General features: G+C 47.7%; 1 protein-coding gene across 5 annotated transcripts in view; it reads left to right on the top strand.

Moving 5' to 3' along the window:
* ELF2 (E74 like ETS transcription factor 2) overlaps positions 1–24,673 on the top strand; it is a 300,035-nt gene that overhangs the window by 227,706 nt on the left and 47,656 nt on the right. The window contains exon 1 of one of the 5 annotated variants that reach the window (XM_063920364.1): positions 10,635–10,831. The exons of 3 other annotated variants lie outside the window; for them this stretch is intronic. In XM_063920364.1, the coding sequence (XP_063776434.1) occupies positions 10,774–10,831 (58 nt within the window). In that variant the 5' untranslated portion in view covers positions 10,635–10,773. Of the gene's footprint in view, positions 1–10,634; positions 10,832–11,320; positions 11,346–24,673 lie in introns of those variants that run through there. One more of the 5 variants, XM_063920363.1, reaches the window with a different exon arrangement.

The raw sequence follows: 24,673 nt of genomic DNA, 5'->3' as shown, positions 1-24,673 counted from the left end.
TCACAGCCTAAGAAAGCACCGTATTTTCAGGTACAGTCCTTTTGGCTTCAGAAAAGCAAGCGGGTCAAAGGCGCTTCCTTTCTGCACAGAGACAAGGGAAGAAGGAAAAAAGCTGCACCAGCAGCCAGTTCCCAGGATCAAAAATCTTCCCCCGCTTCCTCTGAGTCCACCGCATGACGCTGGGGCTCCACAGGTGGAGACAGGTGCGGTAGGGGCGCGTCTCGGGAACTTCAGGGACCAGTGGCCTTGCCCACAGGTGGATCTCTAGGTTCTGCAAATAGTATCAGAGGGATACAGGCTGGAGTTCGAGGCGACTCCCCCTCGCCGTTACCTCACATCAGCCTTGCCGGCTGCACTCGGAGAAAGGTAGTACTGGCGGCAATTCACAAGCTGTACTAACAGCAGGTGAAAGCAAGGTACCCCTCCTTCAACAAGGCCGGGGTTACTATTACAAAATGTTGTGGTACCGAAACCAGACGGTTCGGTGAGACCCATTCTAAAATTGAAAGCCTTGAACACTTATATACGAAGGTTCAAGTTCAAAATGGAATCGCTCAGGGCGATTATTGCAAGCCTGGAGAATTTCATGGTATCACTGGACATCAAGGATGATTACCTGCATGTCCCTATTTACCCTCTTCACCAGGAGTACCTCAATATTGTGGTACAGGATTGTCATTACCAATTCCAGACGTTGCCGTTGGTCTGTCCCCGGCACCGAGGTATTTACCAAGGTAATGGCCGAAATAATTATCCCGTACTTGGACGATCTCCTTATAAAGGCGAGGTCCAGGGAGCAGTTGTTCGTCGGAGTAGCACTATCTCGGGAAGTGCTACAACAGCATGGCTGGATTCTGAATATTCCAAAGTCGCAGCTGGTTCCTACGACGCGTCTACTGTTCCTGGGTATGGTTCTGGACACAGAACAGAATAAAAAGGGTTTCTCCCGAAGGAGAAGTCCAAGGAGTTGTTGTCTCTAGACAGAGACCTCCTAATACGTATACAAGTGTCGGTGCATCAATGCACGCGAGCCCTGGGAAAGATGGTAGCTTCTTACGTAGAAATTCCATTCGCCAGGTCCCTTGCAAGGATTTTCCAGTGGGATCTGTTGGACAAGTGGTCCGGGTCGCATCTTCAGATGCATCGGCGGATAACCCTGTCTCCAAGGGTCAGGGTGTCGCTGTTGTGGTGGCTGCAGAGTGCTCATCTTCTAGGGGGCCGCAGATTCGGCATACAGGACTGGGTCCTAATGACCACGGATGCCAGCCTTCGAGGCTGGGGGGCAGTCACACAGGGAAGGAACTTCCAAGGCTATGGAAAAGTCAGGAGACTTCCCTACACATAAATATTCTGGAACTGAGGGCCATTTACAATGCCCTATGTCAGGCTAGACCCCTGCTTCAACACCTGCCGGTGCTGATCCAGTCAGACAACATCATGGCGGTCGCTCATGTAAACCGACAGGGCGGCACAAGAAGCAGGATGGCGATGGCAGAAGCCACAAGGATTCTCCGATGGGCGGAAAATCATGTGTTAGCACTGTCAGCAGTGTTCATTCCCGGAGTGGACAACTAAGAAACCTCCACCCGGGAGAGTGGGGACTTCATCCAGAAGTCTTCCAAATGATTGTACACCGTTGGGAAAGGCCACAGGTGGACATGATGGCGTCCCGCCTCAACTAAAAGTTACAAAGATATTGCGCCAGGTCAAGGACCCTCAGGCGATAGCTGTGGACGCTCTGGTAACACCGTGGGTGTACCAGTCGGTGTATGTGTTCCTTTCTCTGCCTCTCTTACCCAGGGTAATGAGAATAATAAGAAGGAGAGGAGTAAGAACTATACTCATTGTTCCGGGTTGGCCAAGAAGAGCTTGGTAACCAGAACTCCAAGAAATGATCTCAGAGGACCCATGGCCTCTGCCGCTCAGACAGGACCTGCTGCAGCAGGGGGCCTGTCTGTTCCAAGACGTACCGCGGCTGCGTTGACGGCATGGCGGTTGAACGCCGGATCCTGAAGGAAAAGGGAATTCCGGAGGAAGTTATCCCTACGCTATTTGAAGCTAGGAAAGAAGTGAACGCAAACCATTATCACCGCATATGGCGGAAATATGTTGCGTACTGTGAGGCCAGGAAGGCCCCAAAGGAGAAATTTCAGCTAGGTCGATTTCTGCACTTCCTACAGTAAGAGGTGACTATGGGCCTAAAATTGGGTTCCATTAAGGTCCAGATTTCGGCTCTATCGATTTTCTTCCAAAATTGAACTGGCTTCACTGCCTGAAGTTCAGACTTTTGTTAAGGGAGTGCTGCATAGTCAGCCCCCGTTTGTGCCTCCAGTGGCACCGTGGGATCTCAACGTGGTGTTGGATTTCCTGAAGTCGCATTGGGTTGAGCCACTTAAATCCGTGGAGCTATAATACCTCACGTGGAAAGTGGTCATTCTGTGGGCCTTGGCGTCGGCCAGGCGTGTATCAGAATTGGCGGCTTTGTCATACAAAAGCCCTTATCTGTATTTTATATGGATAAGGCGGAATTGAGGACTCGTTCCCAATTCCTTCCTAAGGTGGTATAATTTTTTAATGTGAACCAACCTATTATGGTGCCTGCGGCTACTTGGGACTTGGAGGATTCCAAGTTACTGGATGTAGTCAGGGCCCTGAAAAGTATATGTTTCCAGGACAGCTGGAGTCAGGAAAACTGACCAGCTATTTCTCCTGTATGCACCCAACAAGCTGGGTGCTCCTGCTTCTAAGCAGACGATTGCTCGCTGGATCTGTAGCACGATTGCTCGCTGGATTCAATTTGCACATTCTGCGGCTGGACTGCCGCACCCTAATTCTGTAAAAGCCCATTCCACGAGAAAAGTGGGCTCTTCTTGGGCGGCTGCCCCAGGGTGCTCGGCTTTACAACTTTGCCGAGCAGTTACTTGGTCGGGTTAAAACATTTTTGTAAGAGTCTACAAGTTTGATACCCTGGCTGAGGAGGACCTAGAGTTTGCTCATTCGGTGCTGCAGAGTCATCCGCACTCTCCCGCCCGTTTGGGAGCTTTGGTATAATCCCCATGGTCCTTACGGAGTCACAGCATCCACTTAGGACGTCAGAGAAAATAAGATTTTACTCACCAGTAAATCTATTTCTCGTATTCCGTAGTGGATGCTGGGCGCCCATCCCAAGTGCGGATTGTCTGCAATACTTGTTTATAGTTATTGCCTAACTAAAGGGTTATTTTGAGCCATCTGTTGAGAGGCTCAGTTCTATTTCATACTGTTAACTGGGTATAGTATCACGAGTTATACGGTGTGGCTGGTATGAGTCTTACCCGGGATTCAAAATCCTTCCTTATTGTGTCAGCTCTTCTGGTGGAGGGGGGAATTCATGGTATCATTAGACATAAAGGATGCATACCTTCATGTCCCCATCCATCCCCCTCATCAAAGGTACCTCAGGTTTGCAATCCAGGATACTCATTACCAGTTTCAGACGTTGCCGTTTGGCCTGTCCACGGCTCCGAGGATTTTCACAAAAGTCATGGTAGAGATGATGGTTCTCCTCCGCAAGCGAGGAGTTACAATTATCCCATACTTGGACGATCTCCTGATAAAGGCGAGATCCAAAGACAAGTTGGTACAGGACATTGCACTGTCCCTATCGATTCTGCAACAGCACGGCTGGATCTTAAACTTTGTAGCCAGCAGACCTCCCTGAAAATAATAAGATTTTACTCACCGGTAAATCTATTTCTCGTAGTCCGTAGTGGATGCTGGGAACTCCGTAAGGACCATGGGGAATAGCGGCTCTGCAGGAGACTGGGCACAACTAAAGAAAGCTTTAGGACTACCTGGTGTGCACTGGCTGCTCCCTCTATGACCCTCCTCCAGACCTCAGTTAGGATACTGTGCCCGGAAGAGCTGACACAATAAGGAAAGGATTTTGAATCCCGGGTAAGACTCATACCAGCCACACCAATCACACCGTATAACTCGTGATACTATACCCAGTTAACAGTATGAAATATAACTGAGCCTCTCAACAGATGGCTCAACAATAACCCTTTAGTTAAACAATAACTATATACAAGCATTGCAGACAATCCGCACTTGGGACGGGCGCCCAGCATCCACTACGGACTACGAGAAATAGATTTACCGGTGAGTAAAATCTTATTTTCTCTGACGTCCTAGTGGATGCTGGGAACTCCGTAAGGACCATGGGGATTATACCAAAGCTCCCAAACGGGCGGGAGAGTGCGGATGACTCTGCAGCACCGAATGAGCGAACTCTAGGTCCTCCTCAGCCAGGGTATCAAACTTGTAGAATTTATAAAATGTGTTTGACCCCGACCAAGTAGCTGCTCGGCAAAGTTGTAAAGCCGAGACCCCTCGGGCAGCCGCCCAAGAAGAGCCCACCTTCCTCGTGGAATGGGCTTTTACAGATTTAGGATGCGGCAGTCCAGCCGCAGAATGTGCATGTTGAATCGTGCTACAGATCCAGCGAGCAATAGTCTGCTTTGAAGCAGGCGCACCCAACTTGTTGGGCGCATGCAGGATAAATAGCGAGTCAGTCTTTCTGACTACAGCTGTCCTGGAAACATAGATTTTTAGGGCCCGGACTACGTCCAGCAACTTGGAGTCCTCCAAGTCACGAGTAGCCGCAGGCACCACAATAGGCTGGTTCAAATGAAACGCTGAAACCACCTTTGGGAGAAATTGGGGACGAGTCCTCAATTCCGCCCTATCCATATGGAAAATCAGATAAGGGCTTTTACAAGACAAAGCCGCCAATTCTGACACACGCCTGGCCGAAGCCAAGGCCAACAGCATGACCACTTTCCACGTGAGATATTTTAGTTCCACGGTTTTAAGTGGTTCAAACCAATGCGACTTTAGGAAATCCAACACCACGTTGAGATCCCAAGGTGCCACTGGGGGCACAAAAGGGGGCTAAATATGCAGCACTCCCTTAACAAATGTCTGAACTTCAGGTAGTGAAGCCAGTTCTTTTTGGAAGAAAATCGATAGAGCCGAAATCTGGACCTTAATGGAACCCAATTTTAGGCCCATAGTCACCCCTGACTGTAGGAAGTGCAGTAAATCGACCTAGCTGAAATTCCTCCGTTGGGGCCTTCCTGGCCTCACACCATGCAACATATTTCCGCCATATGCGGTGATAATGGTTTGCGGTCACTTCTTTCCTAGCTTTAATAAGCGTAGGGATAACTTCCTCCGGAATGCCCTTTTCCTTCAGGATCCGGCGTTCAACCGCCATGCCGTCAAACGCAGCCGCGGTAAGTCTTGGAACAGACAGGGCCCCTGCTGCAGCAGGTCCTGTCTGAGCGGCAGAGGCCATGGGTCCTCTGAGATCATTTCTTGAAGTTCTGGGTACCAAGCTCTTCTTGGCCAATTCGGAACAATGAGTATAGTTCTTACTCCTCTCCTTCTTATTATTCTCAGTACCTTTGGGGGTATGAGAGGCAGAGGAGGGAACACATACACCGACCGGTACACCCACGGTGTTACCAGAGCGTCCACAGCTATCGCCTGAGGGTCCCTTGACCTGGCGCAATATCTTTTTAGCTTTTTGTTGAGGCGGGACGCCATCATGTCCACTTGTGGCCTTTCCCACCGGTGTACAATCATTTGGAAGACTTCTGGATGAAGTCCCCACTCTCCCGGGTGGAGGTCGTGTCTGCTGAGAAAGTCTGCTTCCCAGTTGTCCACTCCGGGAATGAACACTGCTGACAGTGCTAACACATGATTTTCCGCCCATCGGAGAATCCTTGTGGCTTCTGCCATTGCCATCCTGCTTCTTGTGCCGCCCTGTCGGTTTACATGGGCGACCGCCGTGATGTTGTCTGACTGGATCAGCACCGGCTGGTGTTGAAGCAGGGGTCTTGCCTGACTTAGGGCATTGTAAATGGCCCTTAGTTCCAGAATATTTATGTGTAGGGAAGTCTCCTGACTTGTCCATAGTCCCTGGAAGTTTCTTCCCTGTGTGACTGCCCCCCAACCTCGAAGGCTGGCATCCGTGGTCACCAGGACCCAGTCCTGTATGCCGAATCTGCGGCCCTCTAGAAGATGAGCACTCTGCAGCCACCACAACAGCGACACCTGGTCCTTGGAGACAGGGTTATCAGCCGATGCATCTGAAGATGCGATCCGGACCACTTGTCCAACAGATCCCACTGAAAGATCCTTGCATGGAACCTACCGAATGGAATTGCTTTGTAAGAAGCCACCATCTTTCCCAGGACTCGCGTGCAGTGGTGCACCGACACCTGTTTTGGTTTTAGGAGGTCTCTGACTAGAGATGACAACTCCTTGGCCTTCTCCTCCGGGAGAAATACTTTTTTCTGTTCTGTGTCCAGAACCATCCCCAGGAACAGTAGACGTGTTGTAGGAACCAGCTGCGACTTTGGAATATTCAGGATCCAGCCGTGCTGTTGTAGCACTTCCCGAGCTAGTGCTACACCGATCAACAACTGTTCCCTGGACCTCGCCTTTATGAGGAGATCGTCCAAGTACGGGATAATTAAAACTCCCTTTCTCCGAAGGAGTATCATCATTTCGGCCATTACCTTGGTAAATACCCTCGGTGCCGTGGACAGACCAAACGGCAACGTCTGGAATTGGTAATGACAGTCCTGTACCACAAATCTGAGGTACTCCTGGTGAGGAGGGTAAATGGGGACATGCAGGTAAGCATCCTTGATGTCCAGTGATACCATGGAATCCCCCTCGTCCAGGCTTGCAATCACCGCCCTGAGCGATTCCATCTTGAACTTGAACCTTCTTATACAAGTGTTCAAGGATTTTACATTTAAAATGGGTCTCACCGAACCGTCCGGTTTCGGTACCACAAACATTGTGGAATAGTAACCCCGTCCTTGTTGAAGGAGGGGTACCTTGATTATCACCTGCTGAGAATACAGCTTGTGAATCGCCTCCAGCACTGCCTCCCTGTCCGGGGGAGCTGTCGGCAAGGCAGATTTGAGGAAACGGCGAGGGGGAGACGTCTCGAATTCCAGCTTGTACCCCTGAGATTCTACTTGTAGAATCCAGGGATCCACCCGTGAGCGAGCCCACTGGCCGCTGAAGTTCTTGAGACGGGCCCCCACCGTAACTGGCTCCGCCTGTGGAGCCCCAGCGTCATGCGGTGGACTTAGAGGAAGCGGGGGAGGACTTTTGTTCCTGGGAACTGGCTGTATGTTGCAGCTTTTTCCCTCTACCTCTGCCTCTGGGCAGAAAGGACGCGCCTCTAACCCGCTTGCCTTTCTGGGGCCGAAAGGACTGTACCTGATAATACGGTGCTTTCTTTGGCTGTGAGGGAACATGGGGTAAAAATGCTGACTTCCCAGCTGTCGCTGTGGAAACGAGGTCCGAGAGACCATCCCCAAACAACTCCTCACCCTTGTAAGGCAATACTTCCATGTGCCTTTTAGAATCTGCATCTCCTGTCCACTGCGGAGTCCACAATCTTCTCCTGGCAGAAATGGACATTGCGTTTATTTTAGATGCCAGCCGGCAAATATCCCTCTGTGCATCTCTCATGTACAAGATAGCGTCTTTAATATGCTCTACGGTTAGCAATATAGTGTCCCTGTCTAGGGTAGCAATGTTTTCCAACAGGGAATCTGACCACGCAGCTGCAGCACTGCACATCCATGCTGAAGCAATAGCCGGTCTCAGTATAATACCGGAGTGTGTATATACAGACTTCAGGATAGCCTCCTGCTTTCTATCTGCAGGCTCCTTTAGGGCGGCCGTGTCCGGAGACGGTAGTGCCACCTTTTTTGACAGACGTGTGAGCGCTTTATCCACCCTAGGGGATGTCTCCCAACGTGACCTGTCCTCTGGCGGGAAAGGGTACGCCATTAGTAACTTTTTAGAAATCACCAGTTTCTTATCGGGGGAAGCCCATGCTTCTTCACACACTTCATTTAATTCATCAGATGGGGGAAAAACCACTGATAGTTTTTTCTCCCCAAACATAATACCCTTTTTTGTGGTACCTGGGGTAATATCAGAAATATGCAACACATTTTTCATTGCCGTAATCATGTAACGGGTGGCTCTATTGGAATGTACACTAGTCTCATCATCGTCGACACTGGAGTCAGTATCCGTGTCGACATCTGTGTCTGCCATCTGAGGTAGCGGGTGTTTTAGAGCCCCTGATGGCTTTAGAGACGTCTGGGCAAGCACAGGCTGAGAAGCCGGCTGTCCCACATCTGCTATGTCGTCAAACCTTTTATGTAAGGAGTCGACACTGTCGCGTAATTCCTTCCACATAACCATCCACTCAGGTGTCGACCCCGCAGGGGGTGACATCACATTTATCGGCACCTGCACCGCCTCCACATAAGCCTCCTCATCAAACATGTCGACACAGCTGTACCGACACACCGCACACAGGGACTGCTCTGAGGACAGGACCCCACAAAGTCCTTTGGGGAGACAGAGAGAGAGTATGCCAGCACACACCAGAGCGCTATATATAATGTAGGGATTCACACTATACATACAGTGATTTTTCCCTTATAGCTGCTATTAATATACAGATACTGCGCCTAAATTTAGTGCCCCCCCTCTCTTTTTTACCCTATGAAGTCTGGAAACTGCAGGGGAGAGCCTTGGGAGCGTCCTTCCAGCGGAGCTGTGAGAGGAAATGGCGCCAGTGTGCTGAGGGAGATAGCCCCGCCCCTTTCTCGGCGGGCTTCTCCCGCTTTTTTATGTAATATATGGCAGGGGATTTTACACATATATAGTCTTAATGACTATATTATGTGTTCTTTTGCCAGTAAGGTACTCTTATTGCAGCCCCAGGGCCCTGCACCCATCAGTGACCGGAGTGTGTGGTGTGCATGGGGAGCAATGGCGCACAGCTGCAGTGCTGTGCGCTACCTTAATGAAGACCGAAGTCTTCTGCCGCTGATTTTCAGGAACATCTTCTTGCTTCTGGCTTTGCAAGGGGGACGGCGGTGCGGCTCTGGGACCGGACGACCGAGGCTGGGCCTGTGTTCGATCCCTCTGGAGCTAATGGTGTCCAGTAGCCTAAGAAGCCCAAGCTAGCTGCAAGCAGGTAAGTCCGCTTCTCTCCCCTAAGTCCCTCGTAGCAGTGAGTCTGTTGCCAGCAGATCTCACTGAAAATAAAAAATCTAAATATAGGGGGTAATTCCAAGTTGATCGCAGCAGGAAATTTTTTAGCAGTTGGGCAAAACCATGTGCACTGCAGGGGGGGCAGATATAACATTTGCAGAGAGAGTTAGATTTGGGTGGGTTATTTTGTTTCTGTGCAGGGTAAATACTGGCTGCTTTATTTTTACACTGCAATTTAGATTGCAGATTGAACTCACCACACCCAAATCTATCTCTCTCTGCACATGTTATATCTGCCTCCCCTGCAGTGCACATGGTTTTGCCCAACTGCTAAAAGATTTCCTGCTGCGATCAACTTGGAATTACCCCCATAACTTTCTGTTCTAAGAGCTCAGGAGAGCCCCTAGTGTGCATCCAGCTCAGCCGGGCACAAAATTCTAACTGAGGTCTGGAGGAGGGTCATAGAGGGAGGAGCCAGTGCACACCAGGTAGTCCTAAAGCTTTCTTTAGTTGTGCCCAGTCTCCTGCGGAGCCGCTATTCCCCATGGTCCTTACGGAGTTCCCAGCATCCACTAGGACGTCAGAGGAAAAAAACCTAACATAAGTCTTTTCAGAGTAACTCAGAGCTCCCCCGAGTGCCTCCGTCTCGCAGGGCACATTTTCTAAACTGAGTCTGGGGAGGGATATAGAGGGAGGAGCCAGGTCACACCCCTTTGAAAGTCTTAAAGTGCCCATGTCTCCTGCGGATCCCGTCTATACCCCATGGTTCTTTTGGTGTCCCCAACATCCTCAAGGACGAAATAGAAATAATTTTTTTCCATTTCTTTAACTTTTTCATACTTTACAATCATCATTGCCTATGATTGGGAATAATAAACCTTGCCAAAAGTTTGCTTGCCATGCGAGTGAACACGGTGCACTAATTGGGGTTCCAGGTCACTTTATGGAGAAAACGACCATAACAAAAAATACAACACCAACATTTTTTTTATAAAAAAACTCATGTCAACATTTTTCCATGTCAATCTATTTCAGGTGTCGACCTAATGACTGTCGCCCTAATGAGCCACAACCCTAGCAATCTACAACGCTTGAAATACTTATGTTGCTCTTGATTGTCTCCTTGCAAATGATGGTCTCCCCTCACCTGCTGGTCTCATGCTGTAGTATGGTTACCGGTAATGTTATAACAGAGTATGTCACAGTATAGGTCACACCATCACTGCTCCCCGGCGTAATTACATTTCTCTAAGAATCCTTTTTTAGAATCAGTGTTTGTGTTACATCGACCCTACAGTGTCTGTATGGGATTAGGATGCGTTAGGTACATGGACAAGGTGAATGATATGACCTGTAGCATGTGTATTATGCCGGTGCTCTGTTGCAGGCACTGTACCTACTGCTAGGTAGATGTGTGTATTATGTTGCCGAGTGTTACTGTGACCCGGCCGTTAGAGCTGTATGTGTGAGTAAGTGAGTCGCCCCCTGGCCGCGGAGGGATCTGTGTGAGGAGTGAGCCCCCAGTGTGGGCAGCGTGCAGCAGCTCTGCGCTTCCTGTAGGCTGCGGCGGAGGGATCTGCGTGTCAGCTCCTCCCCCACCGTACACACGCAGTGTGTGTGTCTGTGTCCCCGCTTCCTCCTCCTCTATGCTTCTCTATGTGAGGCACCAGCTCCGGGATAAACATGGCGACGTCGCTGCATGAGGGACCGACCAACCAGCTCGATCTGCTCATCAGAGCCGGTAAAGTGATGCCCGGGCGGGCAGGGAGGGGAGGGAGCCTGGGGCGTCAGCATGCACCGCCGACCCCCGGCCTGTGTGCAGAAGGGCACTGGCTGAGGAGGGCAGGGGGTGGTGGGCTGCGCACGCTGTGGCTGCAGGGACCCGGATGGGGGTGATGAGGGCGGGAGGGGGTGTAGGCCGGTGCTGAGCGTGCGGGCGGCAGCGGTGACCCGGGAACCAGGAAGTGGCTGTGTGTGTTTGTGCGCTGCCACGCTGTCTGCCTTCGCTGCTCCTGCACTGCCTCTCACAGCGGTGCCTGCTGGCCGGCTCTGCGGCCCCGTACTGCTGCTGCTCGCAGGCCACCAGCCGCTCATCCTATCCCCGGGTTACTGGCCGGCTGCGGCATGTGAGGCGTGCAGGGCATCCGGGGCGCTACGTGCGCTCTCCCGCTGCAACTGGGCTGTGTGTATGCCCGGTGCGGATGTCAGTGCCCGGGCTGCTATATGTTGCTATGCAGAGGGCTGCATGGAGGAGGGTGAGGGGGCACTGTATACATATACCGCCTATATGTCACCCTAATAGGGGAGGGGGGGGGGGGGAACCGTTCATAGCGGAAGCGCAGAGATCAGACGGGCCGGAGCAGGCGGGTGATGGGCAGCTACCTCTGGCCAATCCACTGCCGGGGACGGTTCGAAATCTCTGCGCCGACCAATTATCGTGCGGCTGAGAGGCTGGGCTTCGGGCCAATAGGCGCCCAGCACCGCTGTGATTGGCAGTGGGCTGTGAGCTCACAATGCGGATGGAATTGGAGGGAAGAGGAGAGATGTAAACACGGAAGTACGGGGCGGGGCCTCGGCACCTGGGACGCTGCTGCTTGGTAGACACGTGAGGCCGGTGTGCGGCGGCTGCAGCTGTGTGCGTTGTGTCACCTGTATGGATGGCCGCTCCATGCCGCTGCCGACCTGTTACCATGGTGCCACTTTAATTGTTTATCTGGTAACCGACTTACCAATGAGCGATATCCTTGTTTTCACTCATTATGAATGAGAAATGGTGCTCCAGCCAATCGGCTCCGAATTCACATTTCAAACACGTGACAGGAGCTGATTGAGCACCATTTATCATTCATAATGAGGATATCACTCATCAGTAAGTCTGTTACCAGATAAACAATTTAAGGATATCACTGATTAGGTATGCCCCTTAATATGCTGGTATGTCCCATTGCAGTGTCACACTTGTCCTTCTGATGTTTTCAGATACAAGTTTGAAAACGTTTAGTAATGTAGCTATTTTCCCAAGCCTTTGCAGGGTTGCTGCATGCAGTACCAAGTTCAGGTCACCACTTTGCTCTTGATTATGGTTCTGTGATTGCTCCTCACCATATACACACCATGGCAACAAATATATTTTTGCAGGTTCCCGCCATATACTAATTTCATTCTGCACTGTTTAAGTGTTGATTCAAAAGTACCCAGTTTTCTACTGTTGTAGTGTTGTCTTTTGTTTTTATTTATATTTGACTAGGTGACATAGGATTAGGTGTATCAAGCCTTCTAAAGAGTGGGGAATTTGCCCATAAAGTCATGGGATGGTATCTGGATCCTGACGCTTGGGATGCCAGCCGTCTGTCAGCGATATCCCGATGTTCAGGATCCTGACACCTATTAGGTTCGTATGCTAACCCTCCCTATCTGCACCTTGACCCTCCCCCTTAGTGACTAAATATTAAACCCCATACCCTCTTAGTCTCTAACCCTCCTTTCTTAGTGCTTAAACCCCCCACCACAGCCTAACCCTCCCTCGAGTGTCCCCGCACCCTAACTGTTCCCAGCATACTTACAATCGGGATTCCATTGATGGTTTTCTGACCATCGTCTGTATTCCAACACCGGTATGCTAACCGAATCCCTATCCAATCAGCTTCTGTCATCACTTTTACAGAGTGCATTTGATAAATGCTACCTAAAAGCTGATTTGTTGCTATGGGTAACTTCTCTACTAGTTCATATCTCCACCCTTTAGAAGGCTTGATACATCTCCCCCATAGTTTTTATGTTACTTGCATATATAGTCAGTTCCTTCAATAATATAAATATGAAAACGGACAATACAGGTGATGGTAACAGTTATTATACTGTAATGTGTGCACATCTCCATCATTCCTATTGGCCAATGAATGTTTGCCATTCATTTAATGACTGCATTATAACCCACTTAATACGTCCAATCCCTTTTTTAGAATTAATTTCTCCTTTCCAATAATAGCTGATCTTGTCGTGCTTGTATAATGTACATCAGGATTATCTTTGTTATTTATGGTTTGCATGGTCGGTCACAAATCACAATGGGTCAGTTTACTAGTGAGAATCTGCAATTGAAAGCTGTTGGTTTCTCAGAGAGTCTTATTTGTACACACTGCATGCTCTCTTACCAGTGACAGGCATAGTACGCACTGCATGCTCTCTTACCAGTGACAGGCAGGAGGACGTGTGAAATTCTTTTATAACTGTGCAGAGTTTAATACAGGTTGAGTATCCCATATCCAAATATTCCGAAATACGGAATATTCCGAAATACGGACTTTTTGGAGTGAGAATGAGATAGTGAAACCTTTGTTTTCTGATGGCTCAGTGTACACAAACTTTGTTTAATACATAAAGTTATTAAAAATATTGTATTAAATGACCTTCAGGCTGTGTGTGTAAGGTGTATATGAAACATAAATGAATTGTGTGAATGTAGATACACTTTGTTCAATGCACAAAGTTACAAAAAAAATTGGCTAAAATGACTTCAAGCTGTGTGTATAAGGTGTATATGTAACATAAATGCATTCTGTGCTAAGACTTGGGTCCCATCACCATGATATCTCATTAAGGTATGCAATTATTCCAAAATACGGAAAAATCCGATATCCAAAATACCTCTAGTCCCAAGCATTTTGGATAAGGGAGACTCAACCTGTATACATAAGTGAATTTTAACATTAAGCTGAAAACTTGTAAATGTGATTCCCTTCACTCTTTTTTGGCACCCGGAGTTTCATGTTACAAGGACCCCGTGATTTGCAATGGTTTGACTTGTACATGTATTTAGAAATGGAACTTGAGATCTTTAGAGTATTAAACTTAATAATCCTGCCACTTTTGATCTATGCACAGTCTACACCAGGGGTGTCAAAGACCAGGCCCGCGGGCCAAATCCGGCCCGCCAGACCTCGTCTGATGGCCCGCGGTGCCGCCGCCATGAAACCCCCTTCTCCCGAGTGCCCAGCTCGGGGGGGCGGGGTTTCGCGGAATGACGCGATTGCGTCGTGATGTCACGGCGCAAACGCGTCATTCAACGAAACCCCGTCGGAGGAGGGAGAAGGGAGCCGCGCAGACGAGGAGGGAGAGGTGGCTGAAGAGCGGCGAGAACCGCTACAAATGTAAGTCAGCCCCTCTCCCTTCCTCTCTTTCTCTCTCTCTCCCTCCTTCCACCACCTGCCGCAATGTGTAAAATGGGGACCTGTACCTGCCGCTATGTGTAAAATGGGGACCTGTGCCTGCCACAATGTGTAAAATGGGGACCTGTACCTGCCGCTATGTGTAAAATGGGGACCTGTGCCTGCCACAATGTGTAAAATGGGGACCTGTGCCTGCCACAATGTGTAAAATGGGGACCTGTGCCTGCCACAATGTGTAAAATGGGGACCTGTGCACTATAAAAGGGGGCACATGGCTGGGCACTATAAAAGGGGGCACATGGCTGGGCACTTTAAAAGGGGGCAGATGGCTGGGCACATATAAGGCAGGTGGAGCGGTAAATTTTGGATAGACCTACAGATACAACCGGCCCTTTGATGGGGACCAAACTGCTGATGCGGCCCCCGATGAATTTGAGTTTGACACCCCTGGTCTACACCGATCAGTCATAACATTAAAACCATCCGCATGTAAAGTGAATAATATTGATCATGTTGTTACAAAGGCACCTGTCAAGGGGTGGGATATATTAGACAGTAAATAAACACTCAGGGGCAGATTTATTAAGCTCGGTGAAGTGATAAAGTGGAAGGTGATAAAGTACCAGCCAATCAGATTTTAACTTCCATGTCACAGGCTGGGTTTGAAAAATGACAGTTAGGAGCTGACTGGCTGGTCCTTTATCACCTTCCACTTTATCACTTCCCAGAGCTTAATAAATCTGCCCTTCAGTTCTTGTAGTTGATGTGTTGGAAGCAGGGAAATATTCAAGCATAAGTATCTAAGTGACTTCGACAAGGCCTAAAAGGCCCTACACACTGGCCAATAATCCTCAAAGATATGAACGATCTCGTTCATTATTGAACAAGATAACGTTCATATCTTTGAGTGTGGAGTCACCAGCGATGAACGATGCGCGGCCCGCGCTCGTTCATCGCTGGTGCCCCGTCGGCTGTGCATGCAGGCCAATATGGACTATCTCGTCCATATTTGCCTGCACTTGTATGGAGCCGTGTGACGGGGGGAGTGAAGAAACTTCACTCCCCCCGTCACTGCAAACACCCCCCTTCCCCCCCCCCCCCCCCCCCACCGCATCGCCGTGTCTGTAGGGCCCTTACGTTGCGATGGCTAGATGACTGGTTCAGAGTTTCTCCAAATCGGCAGGTATTGTCTTGAGATCTTCATATGCAGCGGTTAGTACGTACCAAAAGTGGTCCAATGAAGGGCAACCAGTTAATTGAAGACCGTTCTGGGTACCCAAAGCTCATTGATGCAGATTGTGAGTGATTGGCTAGTCTGTCTGGACCGATCCAACTAAAGAGCCATTGTAGCACAATTGCTGAAAAAGTTAAAATTGCTGTGATAGAAAGGTGTATCACACATTGCATAGCTGCAGACCAGTCAGAGTGCTCATGCTGACCCCTGTTTACCGCCGAAAGCTCCTATAAAGGACATGAGCATAAGAACTGGACCATGGAGCAATAATGGAAGAGGATGGCCAGGTCTGATGAATCACATTTTCTTTTACATCATGTTGACAGTCAGGTGCGTGTGCATCATTTACCTGGGGAAGAGACTGCACATGGATGCACCATGTGGAGAAGGCAATCTGGCGGAGGCAATGTGATTATCTGGGAAATGTTGGGTCCTGGCATTCGTGTGGATGTTACCACCTACCTTAAAATTGCAAACCAAGTGCTCCGTGCCACATTGTACAAATTGTTCAGGAATGGTTTGAGGAGCATGACAGAGTTCAAGGTGTTGACTTCGCCTCCAAATATCTCAGATCTCAATCTGATCAAAACTTTGTGGTATGTGCTGGAAATAAGTCTGAGCCATGGAGGCCTCCCTTGCAATTTACAGGACTTTAAAAATAAATACAAAATTTTGCTGACATCCTGGTGCCAGGTACCACAGGACACCGTCAGAGGTCTAGTGGAGTCCATGCCTCAATGGGTCAGAGCAGTTTTGGCAGCACGAGGGGGACCTACACAATATTAGGCAAGAGGTTTTAATGTTATGGCTGATCAATGTAGCTACTACTCACATTGACCTGTCACATCTGGAATTGGAGCAACGAACTTTGAAGTTGCTTGAATGTATATTCCTTTCAGATTAATTATCGAAATACAGTTTTAAAGCAGTTATATTGTCTGTAGAATTTACTTTGTGTTTGGACAACGTAAATATAGTTTTGTCAGTAATGTTTATTCTTTCTTGCTCTTATCAATTGGTCATATAGAACAACTTCCCTTTTCTACCTTGATAAGTAGAATGTTATATCAGTCCTGATCATTGTTGCAACACATAACAGGGGTCAAATACTTCCTTCCTATTCCTTAAATAATTTGAGTACAGCATGTCATAGTTTTAATTGTCTAAATTTGCCACAGGTTGGGAAATACTAGTATGTGCAGACAGTACCCCTTTTCAGTTCCACAGTTTCAGTGCTCAATTTTATTATCAGTCCTTTAAATATAAGAATGGGAATGACAGTTGTTGAATTTTCGTTTATTAAAATTTACCATTTCGTTGAAAAAATAAAACTTAAGTGGAATAGCTTTTTCTTTTTTTCTAGTAACCTCCTACAAGAGATAATTGTTACCTCATGCAGGGTCATTCACTGTATTCCCGTATTAGACTTTATAAAGGAACAGGTTTTCTGGTTTGTCCTCATCAACCAATTAGAAAATATATTATCATTTAGTAGTTATTTCTGAACCGTGCAAACAAGCTCAGGTAACTCATGTAATTTTTTTTTTTTTTTTGTGCTGGTGTTCATAATGGTTTATCCTAATTAATTCTAAAGATTTGTTTGTTTGTTTTTTAAATGACTGAGTCTAGCCACACACTCTAGTGATGTGAGAGTAGTGCTGTCACTAATCGTTTTGGGGATTATCACCTCAGTGCTCGTTTCCAGAAATAAATTTACAGTTCCTCCATCTGTCCTAAGGGTCAACCTAAAGACGTTTACAGTGGGTTATGTAGCATTAGATGCTCATTCAAATTACTTAATTGTTTTTCTGATCCTCATTACCACCAATAGATTGTTTGAAAATTTCCTTCTGGGAAACACTTGGAATGAGAAATAACCCAGGTGTATTTTAATAATTCCTGTTTACACAATTGACGCAAATGTCCATACAGTTGGGTTTATTTACAACTCACTCCATTTCCCCTTGTAAGATATGGATACTCGCATACAGTGACCATTGAGGCCACTGATTTTATGCGCAAATGACTAACCATGTGAAGGATGTGCGTTGGCAAACTGGTTTAAAAAACAACCAAAAACAAACCCTATTTCTCTGACGTCCTAAGTGGATGCTGGGACTCCGTAAGGACCATGGGGAATAGTGGCTCCGCAGGAGACTGGGCACAACTAAAGAAAGCTTTAGGACTACCTGGTGTGCACTGGCTCCACCCTCTATGACCCTCCTCCAGACCTCAGTTAGAATCTTGTGCCCGGCTGAGCTGGATGCACACTAGGGGCTCTCCTGAGCTCCTAGAAAAAGAAAGTTTAATTTAGGTTTTTTATTTTCAGTGAGATCTGCTGGCAACAGACTCACTGCTACGAGGGACTAAGGGGAGAAGAAGCGAACCTACGTGCTTGCAGCTAGCTTGGGCTTCTTAGGCTACTGGACACCATTAGCTCCAGAGCGATCGAACACAGGGCCCGACCTCGATCGTCCGGTCCCGGAGCCGCGCCGCCGTCCCCCTTACAGAGCCAGAAGCAAGAAGACGGTCCTGGAAATCGGCGGCAGAAGACTTCGGTCTTCATCAAGGTAGCGCACAGCACTGCAGCTGTGCGCCATTGCTTCCCATGCACACCTCACACTCCGGTCACTGATGGGTGCAGGGTGCTGGGGGGGGGGGCGCGCCCTGGGCTGCAATATTAAGTACCTTGGCTGGCAAAACTACACATAATATAGTCATAGAGACTATATATGTGTAAAATCCCCTGCCAGATATACCTACAAAAAAGCTGGAGAAGTCAGCCGAAAAAGGGGCGGGGCTATCTCCCTCAGCACACTGGCGTAATTTTCCCTCACAGCTCCGCTGGAATGATCGCTCCCAGGCTCTCCCCTGCAGTTTCCAGACTACATAGGGTAAAAAAGAGAGGGGGGGCACTAAATTTAGGCGCAATATTGTGTATACAAGCAGCTATTGGGAAAATCACTCAGTTACAGTGTTAATCCCTGTGTATATATAGCGCTCTGGTGTGTGCTGGCATACTCTCTCTCTGTCTCCCCAAAGGGCTTTGTGGGGTCCTGTCCTCAGTCAGAGAATTCCCTGTGTGTGCGGTGTGTCGGTACGGCTGTGTCGACATGTTTGATGAGGAGGCTTATGTGGAGGCAGAGCAGATGCCGATAAATGTGATGTCAACCCCTGCGGGGCCGACACATGAGTGGATGGATAGGTGGAAGGTATTAACCGACAGTGTCAACTCCTTACATAAAAGGCTGGATGACGTAACAGCTGTGGGACAGCCGGCTTCTCAGCCCGCGCCTGCCCAGGCGTCTCAAAGGCCATCAGGGGCTCAAAAACGCCCGCTACCTCAGATGGCAGACAGAGATGTCGACACGGAGTCTGACTCCAGTGTCGACGAGGTTGATACATATACACAATCCACTAGGTACATCCGTTGCATGATCTCGGCAATGAAAAATGTGTTACACATTTCTGACATTAACCCAAGTACCACAAAAAAGGGGTTTTATGTTTGGGGAGAAAAAGCAGCCAGTTTTTGTTCCCCCATCAGATGAGTGAATGAAGTGTGTGAAGAAGCGTGGGTTCCCCTGATAAGAAACTGGTAATTTCTAAAAGTTACTGATGGCGTACCCTTTCCCGCCAGAGGATAGGTCACGTTGGGAGATATCCCCTAGGGTGGATAAGGCGCTCACACGTTTGTCAAAAAAGGTGGCACTGCCGTCTTAGGATACGGCCACTTTGAAGGAGCCTGCTGATAAAAAGCAGGAGGCTATCCTGAAGTCTGTATATACACACTCGGGTACTAAATTCAGACCTGCAATTGCCTCAGCATGGATAGTGCTGCTACAGCGTGGTCTATTACCCTGTCAGGACAGGGATACTATTTTGCTAACCATAGAGCATATTAAAGACGTCGTCTTATATATGAGGGATGCACAGAGGGATATTTGTCGGCTGGCATCCAGAATTAATGCAATGTCCATTCTGCCAGGAGGGTATTAGGGACCCGGCAGTGGACAGGCGATGCTGACTTTAGAAGGCACATGAAGATTCTGCCTTATAAGGGTGAGGAATTGTTTGGGGATGGTCTCTGGGACATCGTATCCACAGCAACAGCTGGGAAATAATTTTTTTTTACCTCAGGTTTCCTCACAGCCTAAGAAAGCACCGTATTATCAGGTACAGTCCTTTCGGCTTCAGAAAAGCAAGTGGGTCAAAGGCGCTTCCTTTCTGCACAGAGACAAGGGAAGAGGGAAAAAGCTGCACCAGACAGCCAGTTCCCAGGATCAAAAATCTTCCCCCGCTTCCTTTGAGTCCACCGCATGACGCTGGGGCTCCACAGGTGGAGCCAGGTGCGGTGGGGGCGCGTCTCGGGAACTTCAGCGACCAGTGGGCTCGCTCACAGGCGGATCCCTGGGTTCTGCAAGTAGTATCACTGGGATACAAGCTGGAGTTCGAGGCGACTCCCCCTCGCCGTTACCTCAAATCAGCCTTGCCTGCTGCCCTCGAGGGGAGGTAGTACTGGCGGCAATTCACAAGCTGTACTCCAGCAGGTGATAATCAAGGTACCCCTCCTTCAACAAGGCCGGGGTTACTATTCCACAATGGTTGTGGTACCGAAACCAGACGGTTCGGTGAGACCCATTCTAAAATTGAAATCCTTGAACACTTATATACGAAGGTTCAAGTTCAAAATGGAATAGCTCAGGGCGGTTATTGCAAGCCTGGATGAAGGGGATTACATGGTATCACTGGACATCAAGGATGCTTACCTGCATGTCCCCATTTACCCTCCTCACCAGGTTTACCTCAAAATTGTGGTACAGGACTGTCATTACCAATTCCAGACGTTGCCGTTGGTCTGTCCCCGGCACCGAGGGTATTTACCAAGGTAATGGCCGAAATGATGATACTACTTCGAAAAAAGGGAGTTATAATTATCCCGTACTTGGACGATCTCCTTATAAAGGCGAGGTCCAGGGAGCAGTTGTTGGTCGGAGTAGCACTATCTCGTGAAGTGCTACAACAGCACGGCTGGATTCTGAATAGTCCAAAGTCGCAGCTGGTTCCTACGACGCGTCTACTGTTCCTGGGTATGGTTCTGGACACAGAACAGAAAAAAGTGTTTCTCCCGGAGGAGAATGCCAAGGAGTTGTCATCTCTAGTCAGAGACCTCCTAAAACAAATACAGGTTTCGGTGCATCAATGCACGCGAGTCCTGGGAAAGATGGTAGCTTCTTACGAAGAAATTCCATTCGGCAGGTTCCATGCAAGGATCTTCCAGTGGGATCTGTTGGACAAGTGGTCCGGGTCGCATCTTCAGATGCATCGGCTGATAACCCTGTCTCCAAGGGCCAGGGTGTCGCTGTTGTGGTGGCTGCAGAGTGCTCATCTTCTAGAGGGCCGCAGATTCGGCATACAGGACTGGGTCCTGGTGACCACGGATGCCAGCCTTCGAGGCTGGGGGGCAGTCACACAGGGAAGAAACTTTCAAGGATTATGGTCGAGTCAGGAGACTTCCCCTACACATAAATATTCTGGAACTAAGGGCCATTCACAATGCCCTAAGTCAGGCTAGACCCCTGCTTCAACACCAGCCGGTGCTAATCCAGTCAGACAACATCACAGCGGTCGCCCATGTAAACCAACAGGGCAGCACAAGAAGCAGGATGGCGATGGCAGAAGCCACGAGGATTTTCCGATGGGCGGAAAATCATGTGTTAGCACTGTCAGCAGTGTTCATTCCCGGAGTGGACAACTGGGAAGCAGACTTTCTCAGCAGGCACGACCTCCACCCGGGAGAGTGGGGACTTCATCCAGAAGTCTTCCAAATGATTGTACACCATTGGGAAAGGCCACAGGTGGACATGATGGCGTCCCACCTCAACAAAAAGCTAAAACGATATTGCGCCAGGTCAAGGGACCCTCAGGCGATAGCTGTGGACGCTCTGGTAACACCGTGGGGGTACCAGTCGGTGTATGTGTTCCCTCCTCTGCCTCTCATACCCAAGGTACTGAGAATAATAAGAAGGAGAGCAGTAAGAACTATACTCGTGGTTCCGGATTGGCCAAGAAGAGCTTGGTACCCAGAACTTCAAAAAATGATCTCAGAGGACCCATGGCCTCTGCCGCTCAGACAGGACCTGCTGCAGCAGGGGCCCTGTCTGTTCCAAGACTTACCGCAGCTGCGTTTGACGGCTTGGCGGTTGAACGCCGGATCCTGAAGGAAAAGGGCATTCCGGAATATGAATTGAATACAGGTTGAGTATCCCATATCCATATATTCCGAAATACGGACTTTTTTGAGTGAGAGTGAGGTAGTGAAACCTTTGTTTTTTGATGTCTCAATGTACACAAACTTTGTTTAATACACAAAGTTATTAAAAATATTGTATTAAATGACCTTCAGGCTGTGTGCATAAGGTGTATATGAAACATAAATGAATTGTGTGAATGTACACACACTTTGTTTAATGCACAAAGTTATAAAAAATATTGGCTAAAATTACCTCCAGGCTGTGTGTATAAGGTGTATATGAAACATAAATGCATTCTGTGCTTAGATTTAGGTCCCATCACCATGATATCTCACTATGGTATGCAATTATTCCAAAATACGGAAAAATCCCATATCCAAAATACCTCTGGTCCCAAGCATTTTGGATAAGGGAGACTCAACCTGTACTGCCCTTTGAATAAAAAAACACTATTTAAGAAGTAACGGCAACCTGCCTGTAGTCACAGCATAATAAAAAAAAAAAAAGAAGTATTTATAAATATAAATGTTAATCTAAGTTTGTTTTAAACCAGCCAACCCTGTTGAAGTACCTATATTTGACTTTATCCTATTCTTGTGCTCCCTCTAATGGTGTCCATACACTTGTGCGATGCCATGCGACATCGCGGGGCATCGCACCGTCAGTTCAGGTGCGATGAAATTACACCTGAACTGACAGTGATTACCATGCGATAGATCTCATGGTAATCACGTGATGGGCACGTCACCGCCGAGTGGGAGTGGCCTCTGGCCACTCCCGGCGGGTGCCCATCGCGCACTGCAATGCAATAAATATTAAGTGCAGCACATACTATCATCACGTCGCATGGTACCTAAAATGTGCATACAATCCTTCGATTTCTCTCACAGATGCTGTCGAAATCGAAGGATTGTACCTGATATCTCACAAGTGTATGGGCTACATAAGACTCCTGTGTGCATAGTTTGTTAATTACTCCATAGAGGTCAATTACTCAGCTTTTTTTTCAGCCTCTGCTGTGTTAATAAACTAAGTGTGCATGTGGAGTATGAAAATTGTCAAAACATGAGTGCTGGGAGCTGCTTGAGGCTCATGAGATACTTGTATACAATAAGCTGCATGATTGGCTGAGATGGGGAATTCTCTAGTTGTAGTTGGATAACTTGCTTGGCCTATAAAGTTGTGTACTGTTAACTGCAGATACTTTGGTAATTCACCATCCTGTTGCTTCTGTATGCATGCATCTAACTGGAGTTTAGATAAAGGTAGTGTTGCTTTTTGCTAGAAATATTTGTGGTGATGACTCCTCTCCACAGCATGGATTTGGCATACTGTTATCAAAAGAAACAGCCACTAGTGACTGATTACCAAGAGCTGGCTTAACTTATTCTTGGCTGCCTTCCAAATGTGGCCGCTCTTTATACAGGCCTTAACTACTTATTGTCCTGTTGGACGTGTGAGCTATTTACAATATAGTCCTCCGCAACCAGCTGCTTGAGAATAACCCTCTCTTTCCCGCAAGCCTGTTTAATGAAAGTTAATCAAGTTGTCTTTTTTTTTTTTTTTTTTTTTTATGGCAAAATGATTTCACTTTTGACTATTACATATATATATATATATATATATATATATATATATATATACACACACACTTGCTTTGAAGTCTTGAATGTGTTTGCAATTTATATATTTAAAGGAGACAATTTACTTTGTGGTTCTATAGTAATTCCTTAAGTACTGAAATTTTGTAAAATATTAAAGGTAAGGTATATTCTTACTTGACAATGGGTTCTGTACATTCATGTAGTGTTTTGGAATTCCTATATGTAACAGTGGTTTTATTTTGTTCTAGTCTTTACAAAAGCAATTATTTCACACTTTAATTGTAAATAGCTGTTTGCAAAAAACACCATAGCTGTTTATTGAAATGTACCTATGTTGTATTATCCATTAGATTGTGTTCAATTATAGATAACATTTTGTGTTTTCAAATGTTTCCATTTGGTATCTTTCTGCAATGGAAGCAGGACAAGTGTCAGATTGTAAAAAAAAATAGCCATTTTCCACTGATATAAGAATCCCGTGTTTTTGCGTGTGAGTTTTCAAAACCCGGGATTTTGGTCAGTGGAAAAAGAGACACCCCGGAGACCAGGGTCACGGGGCTGAGACCCGGGAATTTGCCAGGTCACAGGGGAAAATGGGTATTTATATATTCATGGTTTATTTTCTTGTGTGTTTAGGATAAATGGATTAAGTATTTTCCCTCCACCCCCTAATGTGCCAAATCTGTCAGTAATTGAATAATCTTTCTACCAACCTGTCTTTAGCTGGCCCCTTTCTCTTTCACTGGTCAACACAGACTGAGGAAGTACTTAATTATCTTCTAATTACTTAAGCGGTCAGTGAGTATCCTAAGATACCTTATGTAAGCAGGTGTGAAAGTAAACTATTTTCTGCACAAGCTTTTGCAGCAGTGCTTGAAAAGTCTAGGCTCCCACCTAGTACAAGGGTTATGATCTCCACTGAACCCAGTTAGTGTGATAGTTTAAAGGTTTGTGGGTTTTGTTTTTTATGGAGTGTGAGGCTGGGTACACGCTGAAGCCACGGGCATTCGTTCCGACATCGGAATGAATGCCAGTCAGTGGGGATTGCCAGTACACAATGGCACGATGTTAATGAAGGTCGGAACAACAATGTTTCATCCTCCATTAGCATAAACAAGGACGCTAGCAGCGGATGCTAGGTTTGATGTGCAGCACATCAAACGTAGCATCTGTTGCTTGCGACCGTGGGAGCGCGCAATCATGCGATACATACTGAGCAGTATGTCGCTCCAAAACGGCATTTTGGAGCGACACTGCTCCAGTGTATAGACGGGTCCACTAGGAGCCATGGGCACTTTAAGAATTTGATAGTGTGGGCTGGCT

The sequence above is a fragment of the Pseudophryne corroboree genome, chromosome 1 (genome assembly GCF_028390025.1).
Source record: "Pseudophryne corroboree isolate aPseCor3 chromosome 1, aPseCor3.hap2, whole genome shotgun sequence".
NCBI classification, from domain to species: domain Eukaryota; kingdom Metazoa; phylum Chordata; class Amphibia; order Anura; family Myobatrachidae; genus Pseudophryne; species Pseudophryne corroboree.
The sequence above is the reverse complement of the archived record's forward strand: the minus strand, read 5'-3'. Positions and strand labels throughout refer to the sequence as shown.